The following is a 23,305-nucleotide window of genomic DNA, read 5'->3' as shown; positions in this document are numbered from 1 at the left end:
TGTAAACAAATAATTGTTAAATAACCAGTTCTCTTACTTCTTACCGATAATAATTTCCTCTACGCAGATGTAGAGGCTGAATAGAGATGTGTACATTATTAATAAACCCTGTTATAATAAACCCTGTTATAGTAAACCCTGTTATAATACATTTACATTTACATTTAAGTCATTTAGCAGACGCTCTTATCCAGAGCGACTTACAAATTGGTGCATTCACCTTATGATATCCAGTGGAACAACCCTGTTATTGATAAACCCTGTTATAATAAACCCTGTTATGGTAAACCCTGTTATAATAAACCCTGTTATAGTTAAACCCTGTTATTGATAAACCGTTATAGAAAACCCTGTTATAATAATCCCTGTTATAAAAGGTAATGTGTTAAAAAAAAATCCTCAGTTTGTTCTTTTTCCACATTAATAGTTTTCATCTCGGTGAGAGAGTCCTATTGCTTTACAGGGGATCTGCAGTTCAAACTGTAAGTCACAAAGCAGAAACCCCACCCCTGTTTTGGTAAAAAGCTGAGTCTGGAGAAATACAACCACTCTTGAATTCATAGAGCAATGGATGCAAGAACTGACCATCCTGACATTACAATTCTAGTTTATCCATGTTTTCAGGTTAACAGTATTTACATTATTTACAAACAATGGAGGTAAACAGGTTGGGTTCTGATGGGGTACGACATTTGAACTACGCTCATAAGGCATTTCTAAGTTTATATTCTTAAAGAGTCTATGGGTATATATCATTGATTTAAAAGTTTGAAATGTGATGTAGCAATCTCAGATTTCCTCTTTAAAGTCGCTCAGAAAAAAACAAGCTCTGACTGGAAAAAAATATCTTCCAACGGTCACCCAACTCTTATTTCCAATTCTGAAACTGCTCCCTCTTCCTACACTTCTGACTTTCCCACCTGAAAATCACTGATATCATGACTTGACCCCCCACCTCTTCCTACACCTCTGACTTTCCCACCTGAAAATCACTGATATCATGACTGGACCCCGTAATTTGACCCCACATTTTCTTCCCCGTAAGGGAACCGGAAACTTCCCTGCCTATGTTGATCATAGATCAAGTCAAAGCCTGAACACTTCGGCTAGCCTATATTTACTCTGGATTTGACTAATTATAGCCTGACTTCAAGGATCCTTTGACTTCTCCCCGCGACATACGTTTCCACTTAGACTAAACGGAGTCATATGAATACCTTCAGAATGTTGACCTATTCATTTGAATAGGGTAACCAGTATGATTAATGATATTTACTATCTTCTGCTTTTTATGAATAAACATGAAATCGGTAAAAATAATAATTGGTAGAAATATTTGGGTCCTTTGAATGTTCCTTTGTTTTCCATAAATGACTACTGCTTTATACCTGAACACGTTTTAACGGTGACGCCAAGGCCTATTCCTTGTAAAGATCAGGCTGTGTGTATTGAGTATAATAAAACAAATGTCTAGACAAGAAGGAGGGAATGGGTGTGAGGCGAAAACACACTATAGGCATGTCTCTGTCTCCAGACAAATAGTAGGCATTTATTTTGTCATGGCGTGAGTTGTTTAGCCTACGTTTGGTTTATTACTGTCGATCAATTCCTCGCTGTATCACCACCAGTAAATGTTCAACGTAAATTCCCGTCTTTTATCATATACAATGTTCATTTACAGTCATTTCTGTTAATGCAATTCATACTGCTACAATTCATAAACAAGTTTTGTTTTATTTCATACCATTTACGAGTTTTGTCAATCAATTTCTGAATTGTTGTGTACAAAACAAAAATCTACCTGTTTAATAATAATCATGTTTAATAATAATGGTTGACAATAATAGTATTTTAATAATAATGTTTAATGATAATCATGTTTAATAATAATGGTTGATAATAATATTTTAATAATATGGCTTGCTCCAGATTTGAGCCAACATCCCATTGGACCACCTCTGTGGAATCAACACTCAGGTTTCTATAGAAACGTTCATGACGGATTTGCGTCTGAATCTCTTCTTTGTATTTGACACAGTCTAAAACGACCACAGCCCCGCCCACAGCCACGCCCCCCCCTCCCCCGGCCCCCTTGTCTGCAGCTTTGATGCAGAGATGACTCTTACATTAGTTCATTGAGGGCCTGTTCTTCAGCCCTGGTGAGGTTCTTCTGAATATGGATTGTTTTTCTCATATATACAGACATCTTGTTGGACTGACCTACAACAGGTCTTAATGGAGGAGTTATTAACCATAGGACACATACAGACTTCTTGTTGGACTGACCTACAACAGGTCTTAATGGAGGAGTTATTAACCATAGGACACATACAGACATCTTGTTGGACTGACCTACAACAGGTCTTAATGGAGGAGTTATTAACCATAGGACACATACAGACATCTTGTTGGACTGACCTACAACAGGTCTTAATGGAGGAGTTATTAACCATAGGACACATACAGACATCTTGTTGGACTGACCTACAACAGGTCTTAATGGAGGAGTTATTAACCATAGGACACATACAGACATCTTGTTGGACTGACCTACAACAGGTCTTAATGGAGGAGTTATTAACCATAGGACACATACAGACATCTTGTTGGACTGACCTACAACAGGTATTAATGGAGGAGTTATTAACCATAGGACACATACAGACATCTTGTTGGACTGACCTACAACAGGTATTAATGGAGGAGTTATTAACCATAGGACACATACAGACATCTTGTTGGACTGACCTACAACAGGTCTTAATGGAGGAGTTATTAACCATAGGACACATACAGACATCTTGTTGGACTGACCTACAACAGGTCTTAATGGAGGAGTTATTAACCATAGGACACATACAGACATCTTGTTGGACTGACCTACAACAGGTCTTAATGGAGGAGTTATTAACCATAGGACACATACAGACATCTTGTTGGACTGACCTACAACAGGTCTTAATGGAGGAGTTATTAACCATAGGATTTTATTAGTCATTCATTTTACTAGTCAAATGCACCAAATACAACTGGTGTAGACTTTACAGTGAAATGCTTACTTACGAGCCCCTAAAATATATTTAAAAAAAATAATAAAAATAAATAAAAGTAACAAGTAATTAAAGAGCAACAGTAAAATAACAATAGTGAGACCATATACAGGGGGGTACCGGTACAGAGTCAGTGTGCGGTGGCACCGGTTAGTCGATGTAATGTGTACATGTATGTAGAGTTATTAAAGTGAGTATGCATGGACGATAATAACAGAGAGTAGCAGTGGTGTAAAGAGGCGGGGGGGGGGGCAATGCAAATACTCTGGGTAGCCATTTGATTAGATGTTCAGGAGTATTATGGCTTGGACCTAGGCTTGGCGCTCCGGAAAGGCTTGCCGTAGGGTAGCAGAGACAACAGTCTATGACTAGGGTGGCTGGAGTCTTTGACAATTGTTTGGGCCTTCCTCTGACACCGCCTGGTTTAGAGGTCCTGGATGGCAAGAAGCTTGGCCCCGGTGATGTACTGGGCCGTACGCACTGCCCTCTGTAGTGCCTGTCGGAGGCCGAGCAGTTGCCATACCAGGCAGTGATTCAACCAGTTAGGATGCTCTCGATGGTGCAGCTGTAGAACCTTTTGAGGATCTGAGGACTCATGTCAAATCTTTTCAGTCTCCTGAGGGGGAATAGGCTTTCTCGTGCCCTCTTCACGACTGTCTGTCCTATGTCCTACTGTTCAGCAGCAAACATCTGTCCTATGTCCTACTGTTCAGCAGCCTACATCCTTATCTCCTGTGTGTATTCTCTTATGTCTTCTCATGTGACCCAACCAGGCAAAACTCTTTTCACATTGGGAGCAGTGGTAGGGCTTCTCCCCTGTGTGTATTATCTCATGCTGTTTCAATTGTCCTTTCAGGTTAAAACTCTTTCCACACTGGGAGCAATGATGAGGCTTCTCCCCTGTGTGTATTCTATCATGTATTTTTAGGCTCGCTAACAAGGAAAAACTATTTCCACACTTAGAGCATTGGAAAGATTTATCTCGCTTCTCTCCTGTGTGTAATCTCTCATGCTCTTTCAGGTATTCTTTCCGGTTAAAACTCTTTCCACACTGGGAGCAGTGATGAGGTTTTTCCCCTGTATGTATCATCTCATGTCTTTTCAGGCACCCTGATGAGAAAAATCTCTTTCCACACTGGGAGCAGTGATGAGGCTTTTCCCCTGTGTGTATCCTCTCATGTCTTTTCATGCTCGCTAACAAGGAAAAACACTTTCCACACTGGAAGCATTGAAAAGGCTTCTCCCCTGTGTGTATTCTCTCATGTCGTTTCAGACACCTTAACTGGATAAAAATCATTCCACAGTGGGAGCAGTGGTGTCGTCTTGCTGCTTTGGACGTCTCTGGTTCCTCTGAGTCTGGTCTTTCTCCTGCCAAAGACAGCGTGTTTATTTAAAGAGAGACCTGAATGAAACCTCCACATGATACAACTGTCTTGCTATGAGGTTGAATCTAAATCAGATCCCTCAATAACCGGAGGCCTGTTTACAAAAAATGTCTAATCTAAAAGAATCTTGGTGAAATTTTAAAATCAAAAGATGTAGAGTTCCAACTACAATCTTGCTCTCAAGGAATGTTATGTTGAGGCTGGGCAGAGCTCTATAATAATAGATAATGTCATGTTTTTAGGCTGAGCAGAGCACTATAATAATAGATCATGTCATGGTTACATGCTGAGCTGAGCTCTATAATAATAGATAATGTCATGGTTACAGGCTGAACAGAGCTCTGTAATAATAGATAATGTCATGTTTATAGGCTGAGCAGAGCTCTATAATAATAGATAATGTCATGTCTTTAGGCTGAGCAGAGCTCTATAATAATAGATGATGTCATGTTTATAGGCTGAACAGAGCTCTATAATAATAGATAATGTCATGGTTACAGGCTGAGCAGAGCTCTATAATAATAGATAATGTCATGGTTATAGGCTGAGCAGAGCTCTATAATAATAGATAATGTCATGGTTACAGGCTGAACAGAGCTCTATAATAATAGATAATGTCATGTTTATAGGCTGAACAGAGCTCTATAATAATAGATAATGTCATGGTTACAGGCTGAGCAGAGCTCTATAATAATAGATAATGTCATGGTTATAGGCTGAGCAGAGCTCTATAATAATAGATAATGTCATGTTTATAGGCTGAGCAGAGCTCTATAATAATAGATAATGTCCTGTTTACAGGCTGAGCAGAGCTCTATAATAATAGATAATGTTATGTTTATAGGCTGAGCAGAGCTCTATAATAATAGATAATGTTATGTGTATAGGCTGAGCAGAGCTCTATAATAATAGATAATGTTATGTGTATAGGCTGAGCAGAGCTCTATAATAATAGATAATGTCATGTTTTTAGGCTGAGCAGAGCTCTACAATAATAGATAATGTCATGTTTAGGCTGAGCAGAGCTCTATAATAATAGATAATGTCATGTTTTTAGGCTGAGCAGAGCTCTATAATAATAGATAATGTCATGTTTACAGGCTGATCAGAGCTCTCTAATAATAGATCATGTTATGTTTATAGGCTGAGCAGAGCTCTATAATAATAGATAATGTCATGTTTTTAGGCTGAACAGAGCTCTATAATAATAGATAATGTTATGTTTATAGGCTGAGCAGAGCTCTATAATAATAGATATTGAGGACTACAGTATTTCAATCAATGTCATAGGCTGCATTTGATCCATTGTTATTAATGTTTTGTTGGTGGCCCACTCTTTGATGACCGCTTACAGATACTGTGACATTCTGGTACCTACTGTTAGCACAAAGACTAGAAGTCTATAAGTAACACTAGCACAGACTACCTGTAGACTTCCAGTCATTTCACCAACGCTAGTTAGCGCTGGCTCGCGAAACATCTAACTTTATTCATGCTACACACAGAGACATAAAAATGGTTTCCATGATGTAAATCGGACTCTGTACAAATTGCCAGAATCTCACAGTATTCCTTTAACAATTCCTACATTAAAAACAACATATTCAATGTAAAACTTGAGTAGAATGTCCGTAAAGGGTGATGTAATCCATAGAAGAAGTGTCCTTTGGGGGAAGGATTGTTAACATGTAATTCAGGTCCATAATGATCCGTGGGGCCTCCCGAGTGGCACTGCAGTGCTTGAGGCATCACTACAGAGCCAGGTTCGATCTTGCGCTGTGTCCGGGTAGAAAAATTGGCTGACAATAAAGGAAACCAACAAAGTGTCGTAACTGCCAATATAAAGGAAACCCCAACATAAAGTGTCTTGAGCGTTGGGCCCCCACAACAGCTTCAGTGTGTCTTGTCCTTTAGGACATTAAACACTTCATTAGAATTGTTTGGAAAATACTCTTCATGACTTGAATTTGTCTTAATGCTTTCATGATATTTAAATTAGTAGGATTAGGCTTTTGGTTCCCAATGGCAAGGAGGGATTTTTCTGATGGGCCTTGTATGCATCATTTCTGTCTTTATTTTTATTTATTTTACCTTTATTTAACTAGGCAAGTCAGTTAAGAACAAATTCTTATTTTCAATGACGGCCTAGGAACAGTGGGTTAACTGCCTGTTCAGGGGCAGAACGACAGATTTGTACCTTGTCAGCTCGGGGATTTGAACTTGCAACCTTTCGGATACTAGTCCAACGCTCTAACCACTAGGCTACCCTGCCGCCCCAATAATATAATGCTTTGTTATAAAGGTTTGTTCCAATTTCTCATGTGATTTTTATACATCGCCATTGCTCCTTCTCTCTCTCATTATTACTTTAGGCATCCCAAGTTTTAGGTTATTCAGAAACAACTAATAACTTTCTGATAAAGCCTAGAACTCAACAAAGTACTGAGTAAAGGGTCTGAATACTTTCCGAATGTACAGTAAACTAGTGTTTTTCCAATGTTGTAGCTGTCATATGGGCATGTTATACATTACAATGTTAATGACAATGGATTCGGTATGTACTGGTGGTAGACGTGACAAATTGTTTATCATCCAATTTTACTTCAAAGTTAACTGTAATATACAATTATCAATTATGTTAACCCATATTTTAAGATGGCAGAATATGGTCATCACACTGGATTAATGATATACTGAAAACACATCAAGCTCATTTAGATCGTCCTGTGTGTCATGACATCATAAACGCATCTTGCTTTGATCATTGACCGTGATGTCAAAGTCATTTTTTATAAGGTGCGAAAATGAACTAAACGATTTGGTTTCATTTTCATTATGTGTGTCATGACATCATAAACGCATCTTGCTTTGATAATTGAACATTTCCTAAACAGCGCCAACGTTGGGCTACTGCAGCCTCACTCTACCCGTGATGTCAAAGTCATTTATTATAAGGTACGAAAATGAACTAAACGATTTGGTTTCATTTTCATTATGGAAGATTAAATAAGTGTGCGTCAAACTGTTTGCTTGGAATAATTTGTAGCTGTCGTTTCTATCGGAGTATTAGAGAACATCCGACTCAGTTTCCCCTCCCAGAAAACACACTTCACTTAAAACAATTCACGCGGAATTTCTGCGAATAACGGTTCACTTGACCACAGTCTTTAACATGACACATTCGTTCAACAACTACAGAGTTTGTTCCACTGTTTTTAAAATAGTACTTACTGGTGTTAATCAGATCTCCAGTCTTCCCTTCCTCCTCCAACGTGACAGTCATCTCTCCCTCCTCCTTCAGTCCAAAAACTGCATCCTCCTCTTTCACTCTTAAAGCTTCTTCTTCCTCTCTCACTGTAACTTCTTCCTCTTTCACGTCTTTCCCCTCTTCTTTCACCGTAACAGCCTCATCCTCTACTTCCTTTTTAACTGTGACAGCCTCCTCTTCCTTCTCCTCTTTCACAAGAACTTCTTTCTCCGTCCAGTAGACCTCCTCTTCTTTAGCAGGAGGCGAGTAGCTTAGTGAACTCATGGTCGGTGATGTTAACTAGCTAGTTAGCATTAGCGACTAGCCTAGTGCTAGGCTAAGCACGGGGGAAGTAGCTTGAACTCATGGTCGAGAATGTTAGCAAGTAAGCTAGTTAGCATTGGCCTAGTGTTACTTAGCTAAACACGGAAATAGTCAATTAAATAGAGTAACTAGTAAATACGCATTAAGTGTGTTTAAAAACCGAGGTTAATATTAACAAAAATGGCCTAAAGAGCTTCAACGTTGTGGTTTTATTTTGGCTAGAACGCTACCGAGGTGGCTGAAGTGTTGTTGTAGAAAAAGCGTCCCGTCCACTACATTATACGTCACGCAAGAAGCATCACCTGAAAGACTCACATGGCCTCCTGCTGACTGGAGTGGGTAACACAGTTGAACCAAAAAAATATTCTGGCAAATGTAACCAGTTCTCTTACTTCTTACAGATAATAATTTTCTCTACGCAGATGTAGAGGCTGAATAGGGATTTGTACATTATTAATAAACCCTGTTAGGAATCAACCCTGTTATAGTAAACCCTGTTACAAATAAACCCTGTTATAATAAACCCTGTTATAGTAAACCCTGTTATAATAAACCCTGTTATAGTAAACCCTGTTATAGTAAACCCTGTTATAGTAAATCCTGTTATAGTAAACCCTGTTATAGTAAACCCTGTTATGGTAAACCCTGTTATAATAAACCCTGTTATAATAAACCCTGTTACAAATAAACCCTCCTGTTAAATAAACCCTCCTGTTACAAATAAACCCTCCTGTTACAAATAAACCCTCCTGTTACAAATAAACCCTCCTGTTACAAATAAACCCTCCTGTTACAAATAAACCCTCCTGTTAAAAAATAAACCCTCCTGTTAAAAAATAAACCCTCCTGTTATGGTAAACCCTGTTACGGTAAACCCTGTTATGGTAAACCCTGTTATGGTAAACCCTGTTATAGTAAGTTTACCACACGTTTACCTGCTTAACAGACACAATCACTGGCACCGTGCACTCCTCAGGCTATATGCTATCAATTTCTGTGGAGGGCTTGATGTGTTATGGTTAAAAGCATAGGCCTATGAAAAACATTGCATTTAAAATATAAAATCAAATATCCCATTACACCATTATCCCATTGAAAATATGGTTGTTTGTAAATGCTCCGGAACTGAGAATATTAATGGTAGGCTATGCCTGTAGCAAAAGACCACTGAAACGGTATGTGTCTATCCATACACCAAACAGGTTAACAGATAAACACATGTTTGATGTTCAGCAGGGGGGGGTTGCATTGAACCAGGCTCTTCATTTCAGTGCAGTTGTGTTCTTCCGTATAACCTATAGCCTAAACGGAACCCTTACAACAAAAGATTGCAGTTTTGAAACTGCAGCTAAAGTGCACTAACTGCAGTCGACTGCGGTAATTTTGGACGCAGTAGTTGCAGTTAATGATATTTACTGTCTTCTGCTTTTTATGAATAAACATGAATCAGTAAATATAATAATTGGTTGAAATATTCGGGTCCTTTGAATGTTCCTTTGTTTTCCATAAATGACTTACTGCTTTATACCTGAACACGTTTTTAACGGTGACGTCAGAAATGACAAGAGAGAGAAAAAAAGAGAAACTCCCACACTGCTCCTGAAAGTGTCAACGCTCTTAATTAAACGTATCGGCCTCAAGGCCTTCGTCAGAGCTTTTGTGAGTTTTTATAAATTAGCACCCGTATGTAGACATGGCTCCACCCACATCCGTTCCACGCATCAAATGGGGTCGAGGGAAAAGAAGCATCATCAAAGAAGTGCTACCAAATATAACAATGTGCATTTCATAAGTATTCTACTAAAATGTGTACATAAAACTTATTAAACACGTCTGTAAAACCACAACGAGGACATCGACCTATCAAGGACGTTTTCATAAATCATTGGGTACAGTGCAGGAAAATACGTCAGAGTCGGCTGAAGTGGCGGCATTAGTTCATGTTCACATTTACAACATAACAAGGGCATTTCATCATTAAGACCTTCAGGGAATAATGTCTGGAGGGTGAAAATATCAAAACATTATCTAATACTCAGTGTTATTTATATTTATATTTACCTCCCCTGTCTGAAATCTAGACTTTCTCTACGCCACAAAATCTAAAAAAGGCAGAAATGTTTTTGGTCATTAAATTGTTCTACGACTGGAAAAATCCCTGTCGTTTCTTCTAGTTTAACTTTTATGTTCACTAATTCTGTTTGAGAGACAGAGGTTTTACTAAGGTTTTGCCAACATAACACAGCCCACAACATAACACAACTCCTCCACATAACACAGCCCACAACATAACACAGCCCACAACATAACACAGCCCACAACATAACACAGCCCACAACATAACACAGCCCACAACATAACACAGCCCACAACATAACACAGCCCACAACATAACACAGCCCACAACATAACACAGCTCCTCCACATAACACAGCCCACAACATAACACAGCCCACAACATAACACAGCCCACAACATAACACAGCGCCCACAACATAACACAACTCCTCCACATAACACAGCCCACAACATAACACAGCCCACAACATAACACAGCCCACAACATAACACAGCCCACAACATAACACAGCCCACAACATAACACAGCCCACAACATAACACAACTCCTCCACATAACACAGCCCACAACATAACACAGCCCACAACATAACACAGCCCACAACATAACACAGCCCACAACATAACACAGCCCACAACATAACACAACCCACACCATAACACAGCCCACAACATAACACAGCCCACAACATAACACAGCCCACAACATAACACAACTCCTCCACATAACACCGCCCACAACATAACACAGCCCACAACATAACACAGCCCACAACATAACACAGCCCACAACATAACACAGCTCCTCCACATAACACAGCCCACAACATAACACAGCCCACAACATAACACAGCCCACAACATAACACAGCCCACAACATAACACAGCCCACAACATAACACAGCCCACAACATAACACAGCTCCTCCACATAACACAGCCCACAACATAACACAGCCCACAACATAACACAGCCCACAACATAACACAGCCCACAACATAACACAGCCCACAACATAACACAGCCCACAACATAACACAGCCCACAACATAACACAGCCCACAACATAACACAACTCCTCCACATAACACAGCCCACAACATAACACAGCCCACAACATAACACAGCCCACAACATAACACAGCCCACAACATAACACAGCCCACAACATAACACAACTCCTCCACATAACACAGCCCACAACATAACACAGCCCACAACATAACACAGCCCACAACATAACACAGCTCCTCCACATAACACAGCCCACAACATAACACAGCCCACAACATAACACAGCCCACAACATAACACAGCCCACAAACACAGCCCACAACATAACACAGCTCCTCCACATAACACAGCCCACAACATAACACAGCCCACAACATAACACAGCCCACAACATAACACAGCCCACAACATAACACAGCCCACAACATAACACAACTCCTCCACATAACACAGCCCACAACATAACACAGCCCACAACATAACACAGCCCACAACATAACACAGCCCACAACATAACACTAACAGCCCACAACATAACACAACTCCTCCACATAACACAGCCCACAACATAACACAGCCCACAACATAACACAGCCCACAACATAACACAGCCCACAACATAACACAGCCCACAACCCACAACATAACACAGCCCACAACATAACACAGCCCACAACATAACACAGCCCACAACATAACACCGCCCACAACATAACACCGCCCACAACATAACACAACTCCTCCACATAACACAGCCCACAACATAACACAGCCCACAACATAACACAGCCCACAACATAACACATCCTCCAACATAACACAGCCCACAACATAACACAGCCCACAACACCCACGACATAACACAGCCCACAACATAACACAGCCCACAACATAACACAGCCCACAACATAACACAGCCCACAACATAACACAGCCCACAACATAACACAGCCCACAACATAACACAACTCCTCCACATAACACAGCCCACAACATAACACAGCCCACAACATAACACAAGTCCTCCACATAACACCGCCCACAACATAACACAACTCCTCCACATAACACAGCCCACAACATAACACAGCCCACAACATAACACAGCCCACAACATAACACAACTCCTCCACATAACACAGCCCACAACATAACACAGCCCACAACATAACACAACTCCTCCACATAACACAGCCCACAACATAACACAGCCCACAACATAACACAACTCCTCCACATAACACCGCCCACAACATAACACAACTCCTCCACATAACACAGCCCACAACATAACACAGCCCACAACATAACACAGCCCACAACATAACACAGCCCACAACATAACACCGCCCACAACATAACACCGCCCACAACATAACACAACTCCTCCACATAACACAGCCCACAACATAACACAGCCCACAACATAACACAGCCCACAATATAACACAGCCCACAACATAACACAGCATAACACAACTCCTCCACATAACACAGCCCACAACATAACACAGCCCACAACATAACACAGCCCACAACATAACACCGCCCACAACATAACACCGCCCACAACATAACACAACTCCTCCACATAACACAGCCCACAACATAACACAGCCCACAACATAACACAGCCCACAATATAACACAGCCCACAACATAACACAGCCCACAACATAACACAACTCCTCCACATAACACAGCCCACAACATAACACAGCCCACAACATAACACAGCCCACAACATAACACAACTCCTCCACATAACACAGCCCACAACATAACACAGCCCACAACATAACACAGCCCACAACATAACACAGCTCCTCCACATGGAACACATAGTCATGCCATTTATTTGGAACCATTTCTCCTGTATGTGGGTGGCATATTGTTGCACTGTGTGCAGCCTCTGCATTTATAGCTGCCTTTGACTTTTGGACACACCTACTAGTCAAAAGTTTGGACACACCGACTGATTGAAAGGTTTTTCTTTATTTTTACTATTTTCTACATTGTAGAATAATAGTGAAGACATCAAAACTATTAAATAACACATATGGAATCATGTAGTAACCAAAAAAGTGTTAAACAAATCAAAATATATTTTAGATTCTTCGAAGTAGCCACCCTTTTGCCTTGATGACTCAACCAGCTTCATGAGTTTGTCACCTGGAATGCATTTCCATTAACAGGTGTGCCTTGATAAAAGTTAATTTGTGGAATTGTTTTCCTTCTTAATGCGTTTGAGCCAATCACCTGTGTTGTGACAAGGTAGGGGTGATACAGTGAGGGGAAAAGTATTTGATCCCCTGCTGATTTTTTACGTTTGCCCACTGACAAAGAAATGATCAGTCTATAATTTTAATGGTAGGTTTATTTGAACAGTGAGACAGAATAACAACAACAACATCCAGGAAAACGCATGTCAAAAATGTTATAAATTCATTTGCATTTTAATGAGGGAAATAAGTATTTGACCCCTCTGCAAAACATGACTTAGTACTTGGTGGCAAAACCCTTGTTGGCAATCACAGAGGTCAGACGTTTCTTGTAGTTGGCCACAAGGTTTGCACACATCTCAGGAGGGATTTTGTCCCACAGATCTTCTCCAAGTCATTAAGGTTTCGAGGCTGACGTTTGGCAACTCGAACCTTCAGCTCCCTCCACAGATTATCTATGGGATTAAGGTCTGGAGACTGGCTAGGCCACTCCAGGACCTTAATGTGCTTCTTCTTGAGCCACTCCTTTGTTGCCTTGGCCGTGTGTTTTGGATCATTGTCATGCTGGAATACCCACCCACGACCCATTTTCAATGCCCTGGCTGAGGGAAGGAGGTTCTCACCCAAGATTTGACGGTGCATGGCCCCGTCCATCGTCCCTTTGATGCGGTGAAGTTGTCCTGTCCCCTTAGCAGAAAAACGCCCCCAAAGCATAATGTTTCCACCTCCATGTTTGACGGTGGGGATGGTGTTCTTGGGGTCATAGGCAGCATTCCTCCTCCTCCAAACACGGCGAGTTGAGTTGATGCCAAAGAACTCCATTTTGGTCTCATCTGACCACAACACGTTCACCCAGTTGTCCTCTGAATCATTCAGATGTTCATTGGCAAACTTCAGACGGGCATGTATATGTGCTTTCTTGAGCAGGGGGACCTTGCGGACGCTGCAGGATTTCAGTCCTTCACGGCATAGTGTGTTACCAATTGTTTTCTTGGTGACTATGGTTCCAGCTGCCTTGAGATCATTGACAAGATCCTCCCGTGTAGTTCTGGGCTGATTCCTCACCGTTCTCATGATCATTGCAACTCCACGAGGTGAGATCTTGCATGGAGCCCCAGGCCGAGGGAGATTGACAATTCTTTTGTGTTTCTTCCATTTGCGAATAATCGCACCAACTGTTGTCACCTTCTCACCAAGCTGCTTGGCGATGGTCTTGTAGCCCATTCCAGCCTTGTGTAAGTCTACAATCTTGTCCCTGACATCCTTGGAGAGCTCTTTGGTCTTGGCCATGGTGGAGAGTTTGGAATCTGATTGATTGCAAACTGAGATTAGGAGCACTCCCTTTAAGAGTGTGCTCCTAATCTCAGCTCGTTACCTGTATAAAAGACACCTGGGAGCCAGAAATCTTTCTGATTGAGAGGGGGTCAAATACTTATTTCCCTCATTAAAATGCAAATCAATTTATAACATTTTTGACATGTGTTTTTCTGGATTTTTTTGTTTGTTATTCTGTCTCTCACTGTTCAAATAAACCTACCATTAAAATTATAGACTGATCATTTCTTTGTCAGTGGGCAAACGTACAAAATCAGCAGGGGATTTCAACAACTTAAAGGAAAAGAGAAAAATCAGAACCATTCTCAGTCAAAGACAACAGTGAGAACAAAGCCTCTGTATTCTCTCATGTGATTCCAGGTCCTCTAACACCACACAGCCCATTCAGAAACGCTTGATGATGAGTTGGTTATCTGAATCAGCTGGGCACAAACCAAAACCTGCACCCAGAAAACACATCCACAAACACAATCCATTATAATACATGCAGTAGGGAAAACACTGGAAAGTCAATACACAGAGTCTCTGGGGACTACTGTCCCACCATGTATTGGGCCTTCATCAGTCTACATCTGTCCTATGTCCCACTGTTCAACAGCTTTTATCTGTCCTATGTCCCACTGTTCAGTCTACATCTGTCCTATGTCCCACTGTTCAGCCTATATCTGTCCTATGTCCCACTGTTCAGCCTATATCTGTCCTATGTCCTACTGTTCAGCCTATATCTGTCCTATGTCCTACTGTTCAGCCTATATCTGTCCTATTTCCCACTGTTCAACAGCTTTTATCTGTCCTATGTTTTATCCTTATCTCCTGTGTGTATTCTCTCATGTCTTCTCATGTGTCCTAACCAGGCAAAACTCTTTTTACATTGGAAGCAGTGGTAGGGCTTCTCCCCTGTGTGTATTCTCTCATGCTCTTTCAGGTGTTCGTTCCGGTTAAAACTCTTTCCACACTGGGAGCAGTGATGAGGTTTTTCCCCCGTGTGTGTTCTCTCATGTCTTTTCAGGCACCCTGATGCGAAGAAACTCTTTCCACACTGGAAGCATTGGAAAGATTTATCACCTGTGTGTATTCTCTCATGCACTTTCAGGTCCCCTAACTGGTTAAAACCCTTTACACAGTGGGGGCAGTGGTACAGCTTCTCTTTCTTCTCCACTGTGTGTATTCTTTCATGCTCTTTGAGGGATTCTTTTCGGTTAAAACTCTTTCCACACTGGGAGCAGTGATGAGGCTTCTCTCCTGTGTGTATTCTCTCATGCACTTTCAGGTGTCCTAACTGGGTAAAACTCTTTCCACACTGGGAGCAGTGATGTGGCTTCTCTCCTGTGTGTGTCTTCTCATGTCGTTTCAGGCTCGCTAACAAGGAAAAACTTTTTCCACACTGGGAGCATTGAAAAGGCTTCTCCCCTGTGTGTATTCTCTCATGTCGTTTCAGGTCCCTTATCTGGTTAAAACCCTTTCCACACTGGGAGCAGTTGCGTCGTCTTGCTGGGTTGGACGTCTCTGGTTCCTCTGAGTCTGGTCTTTCTCCTGCCAAAGACAGAGTGTTTATTTAAATAGAGACCTGAATAAAACCTCCACAACTCTCTTGCTATGAGGTTGAATCTAAATCAGATCCCTCAATAACCTGAGGCCAGTTTACAAAAAAAATTCTCATTTAAAAAAATCTTGGTGAAATAATTTAAAACAAAAGATGTAGAGTTCCAACTAGAATCTTGCTCTCATGGAATGTCATGATGTCATAATAACAGATCAAGATAATGTCATGTCTTTAGGCTGAGCAGAGCTCTATAATAGTAGATCATGTGGACTACAGTATTTCAATCCATGTCATAGGCTGCATTTGATCCATTGTTATTAATGTTTTGTTGGTGGCCCACTGATGGTAAACACCTTACAGACACTGTGACATTCTGGTACCTACTGTTAGTGCATAGACTAGAAGTCTATAAGTAACACTAGCATAGACTACCTGTAGACTTCCAGTCATTTCACCAACGCTAGTTAGCGCTGGCTCGCGAAACATCTAACTTAATTCATGCTACACACAGAGACATAAAAATGGTTTCCACGATGTTAATCGGACTCCGTACAAATTGCCCGAATCTCATAGTATCCCTTTAACAATTCCTACATTAAAAACAACATATTCAATGTAAAACTTGAGTAGAATGTCCGTAAAGGGTGATTTTAACTAAATGTAATCAATAGAAGAAGTGTCCTTTAGGGGAAGGATTGTTAACATGTAATTCAGGTCCATAATGATCCGTGGGGCCTCCCGAGTGGCACAGCGGTCTAAGGCACTGCAGTGCTTGAGGCATCACTACAGAGCCAGGTTCGATCCCGGGCTGTGTCCGGGGAGAAAAAAATAGGTAAAAAATGTTTTATTTACAACAACAAAAAGTATAAATGATCCATTGGTAAAGAAATTAATAATAATAAATACAAATACTGAGCTACAGGTAACTGCCCAAATAAAGGAACCCCCAACATAAAGTGTCGTAAATGTCCAAGTAAAGGAACCCCCAACATAAAGTGTCGTAAATGTCCAAGTAAAGGAACCCCCAACATAAAGTGTCGTAAATGTCGTTGGGCCCCCACAACAGCTTCAGTGCGCCTTGGCATAGATTCTGCACATTTTCTGGAACTCTATTGGAGGGATGCGACCCAATTCCTTCATGAGAAAAATCAATAATTTGATGTTTCTGTTGATGGTGATGGAAAACGCCACTCCAGAATCTCCCAGAAGTGTTCATTAGGGTTGAGATCCAGTGACTGAGACACAAACACACCCTTTAACCTTTAACATACCCTTTAACCTAACCCTTTAAAACCCCGGTGCTCCTTTGAGAGCCCTCTTTCAAAGTCTCTGCTAGCCATGCTAGCCCAGATAATGCTAGCCATGCTAGCCCAGATAATGCTAGCCATGCTAGCCCATATAATGCTAGCCATGCTAGCCCAGTTAATGCTAGCCATGCTAGCCCAGATAATGCTAGCCATGCTAGCCCAGATAATGCTAGCCCAGTTAATGCTAGCCATGCTAGCCCAGTTAATGGCCTCTTTCAGTCTCTGAGATCTCTTCTTCTAGCCATGGTAGCCAAGATAATGATCAACTGGGCACGTTTATACCTGACCCTAAGCATGATGGGATGTTAATTGCTTAATTACCTCAGGAACCACACCTGTGTGGAAGCACCTGCTTTCAAGATACTTTGTATCCCTCGTTGACTCACATGTTCGTCAGTTACAAGTATATTGGAATATAGGAATATCTTGGCAAAGGAGAAATGCACAGTAACAGGGATGTAAACAAATGTTGCACACAATTTGAGAGAAATAAGCTTTTTGTGCGTATTGAACATTTCTGAGTCTTTATTTCAGCTCATAAAACATGGGAACAACACTTTTCACATGTTGCGTTTATATTTTTTGTTCAGTCTACTTTGTATCCCTCATTGGCTCAAGTGTCTCCTTTATTTGTCAGTTACCTGTATATTGTATCCTCAAAACACTTACATACAATGTATCAGAGACAGAGATGTTAACAACACTGGTGGTGGTGGGTTTAGCATCACAGTTTCACAGCAGGATCTCTACTAGGTTTAATGGACCATTTTATACAGAGAAATTGGCATAGTAGGAAATGTAACCAATCACAGCCCTTCTTTCACCTGCAAATCACCAGCAGAGGGCAAGCTTTTTTAATACATTTTTACATTCATTATGTTGGTAAGGCTTAGCAAATGGATCATATCTCTAAAAGTAGAAAAGATTCAACTCTTTGATATGTCCATAGAGTACATTATGCTCAACAATATATTGCAAAATGTGCCAAATAAAATGTTATTATTTCAATATTAATGTTTATATGTTTCAAAATGAATAAATACATGTAAGATATGTAAAGCAGGTGTCTAATGACCAATTCTCATCTTTTAATTTTTGCTTTGTAAAATCTAATGACGAAACATTATGGAGTCATAAGAGAGGCCTGTAGCATCTAATGATGAAACATTATGGAGTCTTAAAGGAGGACTGTAGCATCTAATGATGAAACATTATGGAGTCTTAAAGGAGGACTGTAGCATCTAATGATGAAACATTATGGAGTCTTAAAGGAGGACTGTAGCATCTAATGATGAAACATTATGGAGTCTTAAAGGAGGACTGTAGCATCTAATGATGAAACATTATGGAGTCTTAAAGGAGGACTGTAGCATCTAATGATGAAACATTATGGGGTCTTAAAGGAGGACTGTAGCATCTAATGATGAAACATTATGGAGTCTTAAAGGAGGACTGTAGCATCTAATGATGAAACATGATGGAGTCTTAAAGGAGGACTGTAGCATCTAATGATGAAACATGATGGAGTCTTAAAGGAGGACTGTGTAACTGGGTTACCTCAACGGGCACCGGGACCCCGGGTTACCTGAACGGGCACCGGGACCCCGGGTTACCTGAACGGGCACCGGGACCCCGTGTTACCTGAACGGGCACCGGGACCCCGTGTTACCTCAACGGGCACCGGGACCCCGGGTTACCTGAACGGGCACCGGGACCCCGTGTTACCTGAACGGGCACCGGGACCCCGTGTTACCTCAACGGGCACCGGGACCCCGGGTTACCTGAACGGGCACCGGGACCCCGTGTTACCTGAACGGGCACCGGGACCCCGTGTTACCTGAACGGGCACCGGGACCCCGTGTTACCTGAACGGGCACCGGGACCCCGGGTTACCTGAACGGGCACCGGGACCCCGGGTTACCTGAACGGGCACCGGGACCCCGGGTTACCTGAACGGGCACCGGGACCCCGGGTTACCTGAACGGGCACCGGGACCCCGGGTTACCTGAACGAGAGCATCAGAAAGGTCCTTGAGTATCGTTTCCTGTGTCCAGCCCCGTTAACGTGATGCGGTGCTTCATAGAACCGTAAGCAGCAGTCATCGTTACAGTACTGACCTCATCCAGTGTCCAGAAAAGTAGTCATCGTTATCAGTACTGACCTCATCCAGTGTCCAGAAAAGTAGTCATCGTTATCAGTACTGACCTCATCCAGTGTCCAGAAAAGTGGATTGGCAGTACAGGGTGATTCCACACCATCATAGTTCGAAAATGTGTGTGGTATCTCTCCGATTTTTCTGCCAATTCTCACATACTGAAATGGGGTGGAAATATGTTTTACATTTGCATCACAAACCCTTTCTGACATCATCATGATGAAAGTGGGTCATTTTAGGCCAGAACATGCCTCCTGTATGACCCTGTGATCCATGAACGATACAGACAACATCTAGTCATTATGCTCCTTATAATGTGCTCTAACATGTGAAGTATGTATAGATTCTGAAATACACATTTTCACATATATCTATTCAATCTTAAACTTTAATATTAATTAGGGATGCACAATATATCAGTAAGCTTATCAGAATCGGCCAATATTAACTAAAAATGCCAACATCGGCATCAGCCCGGTGTCTAGTTTAACGCCGATGTGCAAAACCGATGTCAAAGCTAACGTGCCATACCTATATAACGTAGGTAGATGACGTAATGACGCCATGAACAATACAGAGCTACACACAAAGCAGACAAATACTAAACGCACTTCCAACACCTAAACAAGTCCAGCAGTCATTTGAAAGAGTAAGAACATATCAGCGAGACAACTCAAAGGAAGAGAGGCCACGGACAGACAGAGCTGAAACTTCACTGCTTGACATGTATGATGCAATCCTGGTTGAGAATGAAACGACTGAACAACGAAACCGCACAGCAAGAAAGTGAAATAAATAGGTTTGGATTGTTTTACTGGTAATGGAGCCATACGTAAATGCAAACAAAATAACTTTTTGGTCAGTGTGTGTGTGTTACTATTTAACTGTATTAAAATGCTCAAAAGGCCGCTAAAATGTTAAATATCGGTATTGTTTTTTTGGCAAAGAAAATATTGGATATCGGGACAAAAATGTAATATCGGTGCATAATATTAATATCGCAAAAGTAGCCTTTTGATTTCACTTATTTTTACACATATGGGTTGAAACAAGACATGTCAAATTTCCAGGGTGGGCTCCCTGGTACTTTAAAAGGGTATCACCCATTTTATAAATATACTTAAAACTAATATAAACGCACCATGTAAAGTGTTGGTCCCACCTTTCATGAGCTGAAATAAAATATCCCTGAAATGTTCGATATGCACAAAAAAAGCTTATTTCTCTCAAATGCAGCTTTTATTGCAGACGATGCTGATGGAGATGTTAGAGCGCATCCGACTCAGTCTCCCGATCAGAAAACACGCGGTACCATAAAGTGTTGTGTATTCGCATTGGAAATTAATGTACTTTTGGTGTCCCAAAATGCAATAACAACTTTCGGTGTGATCTCGGTGTAAGAAAATGCAGGCGGAAACAGAAGAGTGGGTGGCTTGACAGCGTTTTTGCGAATGTCGGCAGTCTTTAGCACAACACATTAGTAAGATAGTTCAACAACTACAGAGTTTGTGGCACTGTTTTTAAAATAGTACTTACTGGTGTTAATCAGATCTCCAGTCTTCCCTTCCTCCTCCAACGTGACAGTAATCTCCCCCTCCTCCTTCATTCCAAAAACGGCATCCTCCTCTTTCACTCTAAAAGCTTCTTCCTCTTCTTTCACCGTAACAGCCTCACCCTCTACTTCTTGTTTCACCGTGACAGCCTCCTCTTCCTTCTCCTCTTTTACGAGAACTTCTTTCTCTGTCCAGCAGACCTCCTCTTCTTTAGCACGGGGGAAGTAGCGGGAGCTCATGGTCGAGGATGTTAGCAAGCTAGTTAGCATTAGCCGAGTGTTACTTAGCCAGATAGCTAATAACGTAAATATGCAATTAAATAGCCTATTTACTAGTTAACGTTACTCTGACAGTATGTTTAAAACACTGAGGTTAATATACATTGCCTAAAGAGCTTCAATGTTGTGGTTTTATGTTGGCTAGCACGCTACCGAGGTGGCTGAAGTGTTGTTGTAGAAAAAGCGTCCCGTCCACTACATTATACGTCACGCAAGAAGCATCAACTGAAAGACTCACATCGCCTCCTGCTGACTGGAGTGGGTAACACAGTTGAACAAAACATTCTGGCAAAACAATGTAAACAAATAATTGTTAAATCACCAGTTATCTTACTTCTTACAGATAATAATTTCCTCTACGCAGATGTAGAAGCTGAATAGAGATTTGTACATTATGATAAACCCTGTTACGGATAAACCCTGTTATAATAAACCCTGTTATAATAAACCCTGTTATAGTAAACCCTGTTATGGTAAACCCTGTTATAGTAAACCCTGTTATAGTAAACCCTGTTATAGTAAGCCCTGTTGTGATAAACCCTGTTATAGTAAACCCCGTTATGGTAAACCCTGTTATAATAAACCCTGTTATAGTAAACCCTGTTATGGTAAACCCTGTTATGGTAAACCCTGTTATGGTAAACCCTGTTATGGTAAACCCTGTTATAGTAAACCCTGTTATAGTAAACCCTGTTATAATAAACCCTGTTATAGTAAATCCTGTTATAATAAACCCTGTTATAGTAAACCCTGTCATGATCAACCCTGTTATGGTAAACCCTGTTATAGTAAACCCTGTCATAATAAACCCTGTTATAATAAACATTGTTATAATAAACCCTGTTATAAAAGGTAATGTTCTCTGTTTGTTCTTTTTTCACATTAATAGTTTTCATCTCGGTGAGAGAGTCCTATTGCTTTACAGGGGATCTGCAGTTCAAACTGTAACAAAGCAGAAACCCCACCCCTGTTTTGGTAAAAAGCTGAGTCTGGAGAAATACAACCACTCTCAAATTCATAGAGCAATGGATGCAAGAACTGACCATCCATGACATTACAATTCTAGTTTATCCATGTTTTCATGTTTACAGTGTTTACATTGTTTACAAACAATGGAGGTAAACAGGTTGGGTTCTGATGGGGTACGACATTTGAACTGAGCTCATTGGGCAGATCAAGAATGCTGTAACCCACAAAGGAGCACTGCTGGGGCGGCAGCAAGAACAACTCTTCCAAATATCAGAGACCCTCCAGGCACTTACCGACTTCCTCCAACCACAGTCCAACCACAACCCAGGAGGAGCCGATGCCCAAGTCTCATCACCAGGCGTCACCGCATTGAGTAGGTGGACTACTGAGGCACTTACCGACTTCCTCCAACCACAGTCCAAATCAGGTAAATACAACAGGTGTAGACCTTACAGTGAAATGTTTACTTACAAGCCCTTAATCAACAATGCAATTTTTAAGTAAAAATAGGTATTAGGTGAACAATAGATAAGTAAGGAAATAAAAAACAACAGTAAAAAGACAGTGAATAATAACAGTAGCGAGGCTATATACAGTAGTGAGGCTATATACAGAAGTGAGGCTATATACAGTAGCGAGGCTATATACAGCAGTGAGGCTATATACAGTAGCGAGGCTATATACAGGCACCGATTAGTCGGACTAATTGAGGTAGTATGTACATGTTGGTATGGTTAAAGTGACTATGCATATATGATAAACAGAGAGTAGCAGTAGCGTAAATGAGGGGTTGGCGGGTGGTGGGACACAATGCAGATAGTCCGGGTAGCCAATGTGCGGGGC

The 23,305-nt window shown here is 41.1% G+C and overlaps 2 protein-coding genes across 2 annotated transcripts in view; both read right to left on the bottom strand.

Moving 5' to 3' along the window:
* The window catches only part of LOC139546584 (endothelial zinc finger protein induced by tumor necrosis factor alpha-like), a 76,774-nt gene that overhangs the window by 18,411 nt on the left and 35,058 nt on the right, over positions 1–23,305 (bottom strand). The window lies entirely within an intron of this gene.
* LOC139552121 (zinc finger protein 665-like) lies at positions 2,098–21,678 on the bottom strand. The gene is made up of 4 exons (XM_071363542.1): positions 21,199–21,678; positions 15,454–16,190; positions 7,667–7,982; positions 2,098–4,418 (listed from the first exon to the last, which is right to left on the bottom strand). The coding sequence occupies exons 1-4, from the start codon at positions 21,482–21,484 to the stop codon at positions 3,760–3,762; spliced, it is 1,998 nt and encodes a 665-aa protein (XP_071219643.1). The 5' UTR covers positions 21,485–21,678; the 3' UTR covers positions 2,098–3,759.

The sequence above is a fragment of the Salvelinus alpinus genome, chromosome 2, assembly GCF_045679555.1.
Source record: "Salvelinus alpinus chromosome 2, SLU_Salpinus.1, whole genome shotgun sequence".
In the NCBI taxonomy this organism is placed as follows: Eukaryota; Metazoa; Chordata; class Actinopteri; order Salmoniformes; family Salmonidae; genus Salvelinus; species Salvelinus alpinus.
Note: the sequence above shows the minus strand (reverse complement) of the source record. Positions and strands in the feature narration are given on the sequence as shown.

Excerpts from the sequence above, each read along its gene's own strand:
- LOC139552121 (XM_071363542.1), bottom strand. The coding sequence starts at position 21,484 with ATGCTAACTAGCTTGCTAACATCCTCGACCATGAGCTCCCGCTACTTC. Across the intron at positions 7,983-15,453 it reads CAGGAGATAAGGATAAAACA|TTAACATCACCGACCATGAG; the intron begins TAGGACAGATAA and ends CTAACTAGCTAG. Across the intron at positions 4,419-7,666 it reads TGGAGATCTGATTAACACCA|GAGAAAGACCAGACTCAGAG; the intron begins GTAAGTACTATT and ends TGTCTTTGGCAG.